The following is a 13,710-nucleotide window of genomic DNA, read 5'->3' on the forward strand; positions in this document are numbered from 1 at the left end:
TGCACCCACAGTGAACCATTCACACCACTGAGTCATGTTCACCAACTCTCAGACCAGAAACACTGTTCAAAATGGAGTTCATGTTACTGTTACAATAACATTCAGCCAGGAGAACTACGCCTGATAATATAATACTATCATATTATCATTATCACTGTTACAGTCGCAGTGAGAGATGACGCAGACAGAGGCAGGAACGAGTGAGAGGTGCAGCTGCATTTTTCAAGCAGACAAACTTGCTGCTCGACTCTAAATCCAGCTGTTGTTGGTTGAGCTCAGTTGAGCTCAAGGCAGCAAACAAACCACAGACATTCTTGTGCCACCGAGCCAAGTCGTGGATCAAATGTCATCATGTTTCTTTGGTTTCTTTAACCAGACATTTCCTTCTGTGTAATCCTGTTTTGTCCTATTGCTCTTGCTCTTTCGATGCAGATAATGTTTTCATAGTCAGGGCTCTGCTCCTCCTGGAACATAACAGGACAACATTAGACATTTTGTCACAAACTGTGATTCATTTATTTTAACAGAACCGGGTCCTCTTTACCTTTTTGCCCACCTCTGAATTACATCGCTTCCTCCTTTAACAATGAGATAGGGAAGATTTATACACTGAACTCTTCAGCATTTCATTAAGCTTATAAAATCAAGTAATAAAATCAACCAAAATTAAGTTTTGTGTACAACTTAACTTACCAAGCCCAGATAACAAATAGTGGAAGCAACAGCACAAGAACAACTTTGACTCCAATACCAACAACAAGGATGACACGGCCATGCCAAACTGTGGAGGGAGAAAAAAGTGTGAGAGAATAAACTAGCGGGAATAACAAACACATATCTTTACAACACACAGATTTATGCTTACATATGTGAAGAATGAAGTTTCAGCTTGAGATTGCTCCCCTTCCCTCTAATTATCCTTCCATCCAGACTGGTTTACAACCAAGTGGCAACCCACTGTGACGTCACCTATTGGTTTGTGAACTGTTGTTTTGAAGTCTCAAGTTTGTAATTTGGCCGACGACATCTTGATTTTTTGAAACCAGAAGAAACCATGTTTGGACCAGAAGGTGGAGCTGAGGAAGACTGAAAGGTGAAACTGACCTGCTCTGTACTACATCCTGATCATCAGGCGGGTCGCTGTGTGTGGTACAGTCTGTCAATCACACAGTAGCCCCGCCCTAATACATGCTTATATATGCTTTATCATCTATTTTCCTCTAAATGGAACCATAATAGAAAAAATGAACATCATCGAAGAAGACTTGAAACTAGCAATTGAGACCATAGGCTCATTAGGAAAACATTTACTGAGATAATAAATTTTCACCTAGACTTCAATACAATCTGACTTCTTTTTGCAACCAGTGGAGTCGCCCCCTGATGGTCATTAAAAAGATGCAGGTTTAAGACATTTCTGCATTGGTTTCACTTTTCAGATCTGGAGTCTACGTTCATTTTATACACAATAGTCTATGTTTACAACATTTGAACCATCATTCCCCACTGGATTACTTATCCATCACACCGGTCATTGCTACAAAAGGTGAGAAAGTCTATATTTGCAATATTTTTTAATCCCGTTATCTCGAGACAACAGAGCTCATTATCCTCAGATAACAAGATATTATCAGGAAAAAACTCTTTAGAGTTATTTTCCCTTGTTTAAAACTTGTTTTATCCTGATAATATCTCATTATCTCAAGATAGCTAAGCTCACTATCTTGGTAACAGGATAAAAAAATATTTGCGAGTATGACCTCTCTCAGCTACATTACGCTTCAGTGTATCAATGACCCAGGAGCTTCAGCTTTCCTGCATACTCACTGTCTGATTGGTTGACCGACAGCAGCATCTCAGTCGAGTTGCTCTCCCCGACACTGTTCCTGGCCTGGCAGAAGTAGATTCCAGCATGGGACGCCTCCAGCACCTGTCCTGAGCCCACCTGGAGCATGGAGCTGAAGCTGGACGCTTTGCTCGAGTACCAGATGTAGGTGTGTGCTGCAGGGTTTGCTGCATTGCTGCAGGTCAAATTCACACTGCCGCCCTCTGCCAGATGGCCCGGATAACTCACCTCAACAGATACATTTAATGGAGGATCTGTGTAAAAAACACAACCACTGTGCTGTTAGATAGATAGATAGATAGATAGATAGATAGATAGATAGATAGATAGATAGATAGATAGATAGATAGATAGATAGATAGATATTAACATACTTTTTTTAAGTTTGAAAGAAAACATTCATGTTTGACCATTTTTGGCCAAAGTAAATCAGGTTGTGGAATAATTTTCATTAAAAAATGTAAAGGCTTGGGAAGAGTTCAATGAGAAGGTCGATGCCACTCACATGTCTGTATCGTAAATACAGCCAGCGTGTCTCTGTCTGAACATAACAAACACACAAACATGTGGCGTGTTCATTATGGAGCTATAGATATGCGGGTAATCAGATTATGTTACCTTTCAAGAGGGTAGCTGTTTCCCCCTCTTTCCAGTCTCTGTGCCAAGCTAAGCTAACTGGCTGCATATTTCATGGACAGACATGATAGTAGCATCAATCTCTTCATTCTATAAGTGTTGTTATGACCTGGCAAATTAAAATGCCAAACTAAATACGTACAATATGTTACACTGATAATCAGTCAAGTCAGCGGTCTGTGGTGTGCATGAGTGAAAGATGTGGGTGCAAAGCAAAACACACAGATAAACTAAGTCGGTATAACCAAACCCAGAATGTGTGGGCCCTGTGAAGAGGAGCAGAGAGAGTGGTCAGTCTGCGGCTGTGGCCGATGCAGACTGGAACACGAAGGTGCTCCAGATGCACCAGTTAGCTGCCGATTAGATTAGTATAAGATCCAAACTCCAAGAGGAGCCCAGGCGTCATCACAGTGTATTTCCTTAAATTTTGAACTATTCCTTTATTTATAGACACATGTCACACAGTAAAATATCAGTATTAAAATACATGCATGTTAATATATAGGTTATCAGGAAACTCCTGGTCTCTATGCCCATTCACCATGAAGGCATAATTTACTTTAGAAAATAAATTCACTTGAGTTTTATCCATGTTTCAGTCAAACTCAGTCAAGCTTATCTTAGTCAAAAATGTCATGATACAGTACTTACACTGAACCTCCAGAGCCACAGGGTCTGATTGCATTGTCTCCTGTCCTTTGACAGCACATAAATAATTTCCATCATCTTCTGCTTGAGTCTGGAACTCTGCTTTGGCTACTGGGCGTCCATCTCTGAACCAGACTGCGCCGGAAATTTGGCAGGATACTCCACATTTAAGTTTCACATTGTCTCCTGCTCTCACTCTCTCTGGGTCCACTCTGGCCCTCAGCTCTGTACATCAGTTAAAGAAACAGAGGCCTGATGTTAAGAAAAGACGAAAACATTACACCTGAAGAGTAAGACTCAGTGTGGAATAATTTTACCTGTGACGGACAGATGCACTGATTTTTTACTGTGCAATCCATATTTCTCCGTATCAAACCGGAAATAGTAATATCCAGTGTCATTGACCTGCAGGTCATGAATTGCAAGGCTGCAGTCGTGCTTCTGGTCACCAAGATATTCAGAACGATTTTCATATGAAGGAAGATGTGAAAGCTTAACACGTTTCCAGGTGCCATTTATTGATTGTCCTTTGTACCATGCAGTCTTTGTGACAGCTTCGTCATCTCCGTAGTCGTATGAGCACCTGAACTCCACCGACGATCCCTTCACAGCACAAGGATCTGGGTTTTCAAAAGTCACTGAGCTCTCAGTCCCTGCAGAGAGAAGGTGGGACAGAATTATACACAAAATTTTAAAGAGAATCATGAAAGGAAATAAAAAGAAACTGCTCTGTAACAATGGTTTTTAATTTTAGGGTCTGACTTACACAGAAATTTAGGTGGTTGTATATATATATATATATATATATATATATATATACTGAATGTGTCTACTCTAGACCCTGTTTAAACTGTGATGTAGAAACATTTTTTTGTCATAATAATGTAATAATAACATAATTAAAAGTAAATTAAAATAATATAGTAAATACAAATTTAAAAATGAAATAGTAGCAATGGAAAGAAACAAAGCAGAAAACTTAAATACCATGTTGCTGTATGTCTTGAAAAAAACAGGCTCTCCCTACCTTCTGACACGATCAGAAGCATCAGCACTGTGATCATTGTCTGCATATCAACAGAAAACACAAAGTTTTGGGAGTTGCGCGCTCACATGTGAGTGTAGCAGCAAGGAGCGGAGAACAACTTAGAGTAACACACTTCTGGAAATACAAAAGTTTAGATGAGCCAAAGAAAAAAAGACCTGACACATGAGAATCGAGCTCCAGATGCTGTTACCACGTCACACATGAGAGAGATCAGCAGCACCACCCAAGTCATTTGATTGGATACATTTCTGTAGAGGACAGAGTCGAGGGTTTGATGAATCATCAATCATCACAGGAAGAGAATCGACACATACACATATAGCTGACATTTGGCACATGATAACTGAAGAATTAATGACAACAGTTGCCTGTCAACAATTCATCTGTGCATGCAAAACACACCAGCGGTAGAAAAACACTGAAAGAAAGTACTCATCTGGAAATGTATGTCTGCCTTTATTTCCTCTATCCTACACTTGTTCTTTTAGTTCACACTGCTTTGTTACTTCCCTTTTCACACTGACTTCTTTCTTAGTCTTGAAGTGTCCAGTTTCCTCTTAGTTTCGACATCCTCACACGACATCTCAGTTTGGTGGTTTCCTGCAACTTTTAACTTTTATTTTTGTTCAATTAACTGCTAGTGAGCATCCCAACAAGAAATAAGTGCAAATATGTAGTGAAAAGTTGCAATTCCCGCCACAGAAATGTAATATTAGACATATATGGCCTTATATCAAGAGTGATGTTGCCATAAGGTGATACACAGTGTTATTATCACATATATACATCCTCTGGATATATGAATACCATATATAACTTTGTAGCATATATGAAATACAACAAACACATGAAAATATATATAAGCATACACACATAAACATATGGTATGTATGGGCTAGACATATGTTCCAATTTATAATAGGTTCCATATATAATTTTTACATATGTTTTTTATCTTACATTATATTTATCTTATACGCACATATACTTCATATATGGAAATTCAGTATCTGTGCATACAGTATATAACATTTGTGTATTGGCTGTGACTGTGATGGCAGCAGGTCAACTTTGTTCCAGAATAAAAGAACATATTAGAAAATAAAACTATGTGACTGAAGTATCTTTATTTTCTATGAGATATGCCATGAGAAAATATAGGAGACCGGAGGGGGGATGAGGGAAGGAGGTTTAGGTGTGTGTGTGTGTTTGTGTGTGTGTGTGTGTGTGTGTGTGTGTGTGTGTGTGTGTGTGTGTGTGTGTAGAGAGAGAGAGAGAGAGAGAGCAGAGAGGGAGCAAAAGTAAAACAGGGACAGCAGAAAAACCTTTCACGATTAGCTGGCGTTGTTGTCAGCAGCTATTATTGGTTCAAGCCGGTCCTGCTCGACCTGTTTGTCATTCACAGAAATCTGGCTTGTGAATCAGGAAGGTGTTCGACTTCCTTCTGGTGCCTTGCTGTTCATGACTTGGTCAGACAGGGAGGATGGAGAGAGGCAGAGGGGTAAAGAGAGACTCAGCATTTATTGACAGTCCCCTCGCTGTTTACTGAGACACTGCCATTGGACACATGTGTGAGGCGAACTGTTAGAGAAGACGCTGACACTTGTGGGAAGTTAAATTCAACAAAAATAGGACTTGTTTTTTTTTTTTTTAATTGCAATCTTCAAATAAGGAAGCTGCTTGCAGACGTGGCGGGGAAGTTCCAGTTCATTTTGAGGTCAGTGGTAATGATCTCACGGTTCTGATGGTCTGTCTGGGTGTTTTAGTTTGGTTTTACTTAATTTCTCATGTTTACAAAAACCCTGTCAGATGTGATGATAAAAGAGGGACGATTGTGGTTGATTATTGTGCAGAAAATGTACAATGCACAAAAAATATTAATAATTTCATAGATATGTTAGGAGAGAATACAGTGTAACTTTTTGGTAATATTGTTAACTCATAAGACAGAGGCTTTGCCTTGCAGGTTTCTAAAAGTAAGAAGAATTACTTGATAGATATTAAACCCTATTTTATGGCCCTGGCCAAATGCTCTCATCCAATTGATGGGGTGGAATAAAATCTTTGTTTTAAAATAATTACTATGTCTCTCAGTTTAAAATCTCCAAAAATACCGTCATATGAAGCTACAATGGTAAATAACCATTGACTGTTTATCTGTCCTGACGTACACAAGGACTCTTATAGGACTATTATGTGCATTGTGTTACCTTTGCAGATAAACCTATGGAATAAGAGAGACTGAGTGTAAAGAAATGGAGAACAGGAGGAAAGCAGAGATGAGGACACAGAGGAAAGTTTCTCATATCTCTTTGCTGCCTCTGGCTCTGCTCCTACTCACCACTCCCTCCTCAGGTAATGACATACACGTCCTGTTATTAATCACAATAAAATCAACTAACGCTAAACTGAAAACATCCATAGGTTGCTTTTAATCAAGACATCATAACAATGAACAAAGTCTAAGATGAGGCTTAAGTCCAAAAATCCCCTCCAGCTGCTAAACTAAGATCTAAATACAGCCTTCACCCCGACCTTCGTCAATGTCCTGCGGTCTGTAAGACTTTCAATGGGATTTCAGTCACTTGAGTATTTTTGTATCACACTTCCTCATACAAATGGCAGAGCGCAGGTTTCCAGTCATCAGAATATCCAAATGTTTATGAGGCCAGTGGAGGGATTTCGCTGATTTTGTGAAAGCTATAATATATCTGGGCTGCTGGATTGATCGCTCCTTTGAGGACCGGGGCGCAGAGAGTACAATCCCAAATAAACTTTCATGATCACTCACTGAGAAAATACAGGCCACGAGGCATTGGTTTGTGTGTGCGCATACGACAGACATCCACTACTGCTGAAAAATGTGCAGAATGACAACAGAACTCGTCTTAAGGAAGTGCGACATCTGCAACTACAGCAAGTGTGTAAGGACCAAATAAAGAAAAACATATTTGATGCTAAAGTCTCAGGGAGCTGAGACTGAAGTCGACACTGATCTGAGTGATGTTGTGCGCAGTGTGTTGCTGCTGCTGTCACACTTGTGTCTGCGTTTGGTTCCTGCACTGTTTCATAAGTTTCTGATCTTGTCAAACTGCCTGCATGTTTAGCTGTGAAAAGAGATCGTAGTAAAAATGAAAATAAATGTCTTACAGTGTTTTCTGATGTGATCGGGTTTTGTTGAAACACTGCCAGGTGAAAATTCTGATTTTTTTTTCTCTAATGATAATAATCTCTAATAATTATTAATAATAATTTTAACAAACATGCATGATTTTTACATTACAAAATAATATGCTTTGTTATAATTTATCATTTATATATAATTTATATTTCACCTTATGTCTCCTTTCTCTTCATCCTTCTCTCACACACACATCACTTACACATCATCACTATTTCAGCTCAAAACACCACCACCGCCTCAGCACCCAATCCTGCGGCCCTCAGTTACCGCACCCGCCCAGCTGACGTCACAGTGGCTGTGGGAGAGCCTGCACTGTTTCGCTGTGGAGTTCCTGAAGCTTCTCCTAATCTCACCTTCACCTTTTATGGGAGTCACGGCAACTACAGCCTCACCTGCCCTCACGGCCACGTGGAAGATGTCTCCCAGGTGAGGTGGTCGCTGTCTGCCTCGGTATCTTTTCTTTATCCTCCTCTTCCCCTCACAGGCCTGGTTATTTGGAACTGAAAGTTGTTGATAGTTCGCTGTAAAATTTCAAAACTTTTAAAACTCTGTAACTTTTTTTTGCCAAAGTGAGCCTTCACTACAGAGTCAAATTCTCAAGAGGGAGAACTGAATCACATTAAGCAACAGCTAAACCAACAACTATTTGAAGCTTAAGTCTGGAGTTTCACTCGGTTTGTGGTTTAGCACAAGAAGAAGTAAGGGTTATTGAGAATTTAAAGAAAAACTATCTGTCGCCATAACAAAATTGTTTAAAGTTATATTTCTTAAAATGTTCACTTATATCAAGCGGACTGGCTGGAGCCCAGCTCACATCATGTTTATATCCTTTTCAACATCTCATTCTGTCCTCCCTGTCTGCTCTTCTCATCCCCTCTCCCCGCCCTTCATCCCCTCGCTCCTCAGGCCCTCTATGGAAGTTGTGATGTGGAAAACGGAGAGTCGCTGGCCGTGTGGACGCTCAGGGGAACCTCTTTCTCTGACAACGGCACACGAGTCGTTTGTCAGCAGTCGAAGAATCCTGATACACCTGCTGCTGTGCTACACGTTTATGGTGAAGACATTATTATTATGATTTAGAAGCAAACAGTAGATGCACAAAAGTCAGTGTCTTAAAGCGTAAGTGTAGCACAGTAACACCACTACCTTCTGCCTGCTACAGGCTTAAATGGTTAAATTCATCCATGGGCATAAAACTGTGCAGGTAACGAAGCATGAATAATTAGATATCTCACTTTTAATTCCCATTCCATGCACATTTGAATAACTTACAGTCTTTAAAATTCAGTCTACGTGTTATATAGCATATAAATATACAGACTGAAGCGAACGTGTCTTGAAGTTTTGAGATTTGCAACAGTGATTTCTAAGAGGAAGTTACTAACTTAGATTGCATTTGGCACAATGTGCTTCAAATGTAAATTCATTCATTGTAAAGAATTGATTTTTTCTTCATAAGCATAAGGATAAAACCATGCCTCCATTTGTCTTGCTATGTTTCTTCCCTATCACCTCCGACTTTGCCCTGTTTACCTTGTCCTGTTTTCTCCTCTCCTAGATAATGGCACCAGCTACGCCACTCTCATCGGCTGTGTCATTGGGGGCTTCTTTGGTATACTGTTGGTGTTTGGTTTATCGTACACTATGCTGCTGAGATCCGAGACCTTGCAGAAGTGCTTCAGTAAGTAGTGCTTCAGTTCGTGGCTGTGAAAAATGAAGCACAGCAATAAATAAATTAATGACAAACTGAAATGGTTAAGTAATGTGTGATGTCTTTGTGCTTTCAGGAGGAAAAGAAACAGAAGATGATATGACCACAATTGTAACCAAGGACTGAAAGGAGACAGAAGCTGAGGAAGCGAGGGATGATGAAGATGTTGATTTGTAAACATACCCAGAGTTGGTCTGTCCTCACCGTCTTACCAACAGAGGATACAGCAGGAACTGTTTCTATTTTGAAATCCTTTGACTAATGCAAGGGACGTGAAAGCTGGGTTGAGATGATGACTGAGGCCGGATCCAGTCTGACTCCTGATATCTTCAGTCCCTTGTAGTACTGAGAATTTCAAACACTGTCATCAATTTTCCTAAATAAGTTGTTTAACTAAAAGTTCATTTGTTTTTTTTTTTCCTACTTTCAATAAAAACAGTGAGAGTTGCTGCAGGTTAAACCCCTGACTGCACCGGTAAGTGGAAGTGGTTATGAGAGAGGTTTTGAAAGTGCTGGGAAAGCAATCATGAACAATTTGCCTGCAGACAGTCACCAGAAAAACGAGGAAGAGGAGAGCAGCTGCTCATTGTGTTAGTAAATATGACTAACAGCTCTTTACTTGTCATTGTTACATTCTGTTTCATTTTGGTGCTCTTACAAGCTCCACCCTGATCAGCTGGTTGAAAAGCACCGGTGCTGCAGCAGCTCCGTTGTGGTGCTTGGTAACTGCTTTTTCATTCATTCATTCATCTATTTCAATAAACGCTCATGCAGTAAACTTCTACCCTGGTGTTGTGTCCATTATTATGCTCAATTATATGCGATAATGTTCTCATGCTGGGTGTTTTTACATTTTTACATTCTGAAGTAAATGATAAAAGAGTAAGCTACTGCTGGTGGTTACACAGTCATCTTAGTTGCTGAAGATTAACTTAGAGATGTATTTGTTTTTCTTCTGTTGCCGATGTTTGATGTTTGTGCAGTTTGTTCTGCCTTTTCATTTCTTTCCATTTCATTTTTTTCTCGTTTTCTTGTTGCCTTCCTTTCAAATCTGAGCGCACTTAATTTTTGTGTCACCCAAACTGATTCAAAGCAGAATCAGCCGGACTCTCCCTCCAGGCCTCCTGTTTGGATCACCCTAAATGACCGGATGTTACAGGAGAGAGGAAGATGCAATAGACACCATCAACAATCTGTCATCAGAGCAGCAGATACAGTAGATATTGCTCTTAATTCCAGTCTTTTGCATGTTTTTATTGAATTCAGGTCCCTCAAAACGTGACATTGCACCACCAACATTCTGGATGTATGACCTTACCATAGTGCACGAAGTACAAGTAAGTATAGCAGCACCGACATGGCAAATACTGTTTCTAGATATCGTCTAATACATGCAACATTTTCTACATACATTCATCTATGTACACAAAATTCAGTTTTCTCTGTAACTATGGTCTGGTTAAAAGAAAAAGAAATCAATTCATTTTTTGCAGTATTATATTTCTAAATCTCAAGGCTGATTATATTAGAAACACTCACACTGCAACAACTGCTCTTCATATTCAGCCATGCAGACACAGGGTCTGACGCTTTACACACAGGCTGATAGATTGTGAATTAATGTGGCTACTCTGGATGTTAGCATTGTATCATCTTCATAAACTGTTCTCCTCCTCCCACCCCCCTCTCTCCTTTCTTCCTGTTAAAAGTAATTTAGTTCCTGTTACACTAAACCTACTGTTTTAACGTTCCTGCACAGCTTCCCTTTTGTGTTACCAAACTATTCTATTTTTATTACTTTAACACAAATACTCTGCGCAGTTGCTTGTAAAGATACACAACTTCACATTAGACCTCAATTAACAGAGCAATGCACAATGAAAATGACGACTGGTATTTGACTGACTTCAACTGTGGTCTTCACTCCTCGGACTGTGTTGTGACACCTGATAGAGCAGCATGGACAGCCAGCAAGGAACACACACACACACACACACACACACACACACACACACACACACACACACACACACACACACACACACACAGCAGGACAGAATTCTCCCTCGTCTTTTAGTTGATACAACAGAAGTAGTGCGGAGCAACATGTTGACTCAGCTGTTCAGCTACACCTCAGTTCACTCCATGATGGTTTTCTGTCATATTCTGATGTCTGGTCTCTGCATATTCCCAACGACTGACTATAAAGTCTCACAGTGATTGGTGTGCGGTGTGACCATTTAAATGGGATCTTTGCATAACAACAGTGAGGTCATGCGAGGACCCACCACAAACTCACAAAGCTCTACATTCTTGGGTTTCCAAATATGACTCTGCAAGCAAGAAAAAAAAATCGAATTACTATCCACTTCCTACATGTTGAATTTAGTTGTGTGAGTTTTTTCCTGATCTTGTTGGAGTTAAATAAATTGCTGAATGACTGGATTTGACTCTGCTATGTAAGATGACCTGTTCTAAGACTTTTAGCTCTGCTGTTTATGGACAAACACCCTGAATACCACCATAACAGACACTGGTGTTGCTATGTGTGAGTGAGCGTGTCTATGTGTGTGTGTGTGTGTGTGTGTGTGTGTGTGTGTGTGTGTGTGTGTCTCCACTGATAATCTACATTGTTCAGTGTGTTTTCTCAAGATGACCTTTAACTGTCATGAATCAATTTAAGTTCCATCCATCAATACCCAAGGAAACATAAGTTAAACTGTTACAATTAAAGTTAAAAAATAACATGTTGATCATACTGAGTCAACTTAGTGGGAGAGCAGGTGATTAGTTTTACAACTTCTTGAGTCATTTGAGCTGCCCTACAACTAACCTTCATCTGGTCACATCCATGTTGGACCAATGAGACAAAAAATGGATGAACATCAGAGATTTTGTGCCTTGAGCTGCTGATTACATTAAAAAATGGAAACTTATATGGAGTTTCTTGTGTTCTTGTGAGATCTCTGTCTGCTGTGTTCTTCCTCTGGAAGTCTGTATTAGCTTTCATTATAAAATGACCAATGCAGAAAAGTATAATTGCAATAAGATCACAGTAAACAGCCAAAGAGCAAATTTTTTTCAGTTTTGTTTTGTTTTATGTCATCCAAACATTGATATTTAGTGTTGATGTCTACATGAATCATCTTTGTTTTTCTTTATGAAGCTAATATAACAGTATAGTGGCAAATTAAACTAATTTATCTGATGTATTTTCATACAATTAGTGTATTTCTTGTAGTACTTTTACATTTTTTTCACACTAAAGGTCAGAGTTTCCAGCCTGCTGGTATGTGGTTCTTCAAGTGACAATAAAAGCAAAACGTTATATCAAAATAGATTTATTCCATATACTATATATTTAAACATTAATGTGCTTTGTCTAATTAATACTCTAATGTAACGTCATGAAAATGCTCAGTAGGGGGGATGAGATGACGTGTTGCTGAGGAAAGCAAGAGTGTAATTTTCTTCTCAAATAGAAACATCATAGCTGATACATCTACTAAAGAAATACCACTCAGTATCCTCTCCAGTCTGTCGCTGCACTAATTCTATCAGTGACACGCCATTGTCATGGAACAAAGTGACCTTTATTTAACCTCACAAACAATGTTACAGGCAGCCGGTGCTTTATGCAGACAGACACCAGCAAACACAGACACAGTGAGGTTAAAAAGTCCTTCGCTCTCTCCATATAGCGTTTACAGATTGACTGTTTTTCAAAGTGGATTTAAAACAATGTGAAGCAAATCTGGCATTTAGGGTTGAACAGAATTGCAAAACCCTTTGAATGCTGTCATAATTTTGGTATTGCGTGTAGATTTATGTCATCAAAACCACTAAATGAAGTTATTTATGTGACATAACATGAGGGAATTAAGCAGTGAATTTTCTTTCACTCTTTCATTCTTTTTTTTATCTCTCTGTCGTCACTTCTTGCCTCTCTATCTGCTGTCAAATTATTGTATTATCACTTAGACACACACATACAACTACACTCCTCAGACTATGCCTCTTTGTGCCTGTGTCATTCTCTATCTCCTCCGTCCTCAGTATTATCATTTGTTAAGAGGCTGATGCATGCCACAGCTTTGTCAGTATGTGACAAGAAAGGTTATAAATAGCCACAGATTACCACACTGACACATATTTCTGCACACATGTATCTCATCTACAAAATGTGCTCAGAAAGGGGTCACACTGACAAATCTTCACAGATACCCACCTACATGTATTATGGTATAAATGGAGATGTCCTGTTAAATACTGAAAAAAGTTTTCACTTGCTTCGCTTTGTGGTCAACAATTCTACAGCAGTCTGTTTCGAGCAAGATCAGGAGTTGAAGGAATCCTGATAAGTAAAAATAAATAAAACATATCCCTACTGCCCAGTTGTAGTGAAAGCCTGTCAGCCATCAGACCAACACAGTGCAAGCTACAGTGTTCCACAGAGAGAGGAGCTCTGGGGGATACCTGGGATACAAAGAGCAGAAAAATAGAGTCAGTGGAGGCCATGAGAAAGAAGGAAAAGAGAGAGAAAGTGTAAGGAGAGAGGAAGGAGAGGAGGAATGTACAACACAAACACACTATGTCTGATATAACATTAAAGATTATCTGAGGAAAGAAGAAGAAAG

General features: G+C 39.4%; 2 protein-coding genes across 2 annotated transcripts; one reads left to right on the top strand and one right to left on the bottom strand.

Moving 5' to 3' along the window:
- Positions 1-91: 91 nt before the first annotated feature.
- Positions 92-5,002, bottom strand: LOC139612849 (B-cell receptor CD22-like). The gene is made up of 8 exons (XM_071468930.1): positions 4,334-5,002; positions 4,158-4,197; positions 3,448-3,783; positions 3,134-3,355; positions 1,828-2,100; positions 694-781; positions 545-578; positions 92-464 (listed from the first exon to the last, which is right to left on the bottom strand). The coding sequence occupies exons 1-8, from the start codon at positions 4,340-4,342 to the stop codon at positions 369-371; spliced, it is 1,098 nt and encodes a 365-aa protein (XP_071325031.1). The 5' UTR covers positions 4,343-5,002; the 3' UTR covers positions 92-368.
- A 626-nt stretch (positions 5,003-5,628) lies between these two features.
- On the top strand, positions 5,629-9,857 carry LOC139613715 (uncharacterized). The gene is made up of 6 exons (XM_071470538.1): positions 5,629-5,895; positions 6,397-6,533; positions 7,580-7,788; positions 8,269-8,416; positions 8,921-9,043; positions 9,150-9,857. Exons 2-6 carry the CDS (start codon positions 6,434-6,436, stop codon positions 9,197-9,199), a joined length of 630 nt encoding a protein of 209 aa, XP_071326639.1. The 5' UTR covers positions 5,629-5,895; positions 6,397-6,433; the 3' UTR covers positions 9,200-9,857.
- The last annotated feature ends 3,853 nt before the right edge of the window (positions 9,858-13,710 follow it).

Source organism: Trachinotus anak, unplaced genomic scaffold, assembly GCF_046630095.1.
Source record: "Trachinotus anak isolate AG129_WGS33_773 ecotype Australia unplaced genomic scaffold, CSIRO_AGI_Tana_v1 ptg000032l, whole genome shotgun sequence".
NCBI lineage: Eukaryota > Metazoa > Chordata > Actinopteri > Carangiformes > Carangidae > Trachinotus > Trachinotus anak.

Bases quoted from the DNA above. Each gene is read 5' to 3' on its own strand.
- LOC139613715 (XM_071470538.1), top strand. From the start codon at position 6,434: ATGGAGAACAGGAGGAAAGCAGAGATGAGGACACAGAGGAAAGTTTCT. The intron at 6,534-7,579 runs GTAATGACATAC...TCACTATTTCAG, and splicing joins ACTCACCACTCCCTCCTCAG to CTCAAAACACCACCACCGCC. The intron at 7,789-8,268 runs GTGAGGTGGTCG...CTCGCTCCTCAG, and splicing joins ACGTGGAAGATGTCTCCCAG to GCCCTCTATGGAAGTTGTGA.
- LOC139612849 (XM_071468930.1), bottom strand. The intron at 3,356-3,447 runs GTAAAATTATTC...ACTGATGTACAG, and splicing joins AGTGCATCTGTCCGTCACAG to AGCTGAGGGCCAGAGTGGAC. The intron at 782-1,827 runs GTGAGTATGCAG...CTCCCTCCACAG, and splicing joins GTCGGTCAACCAATCAGACA to TTTGGCATGGCCGTGTCATC.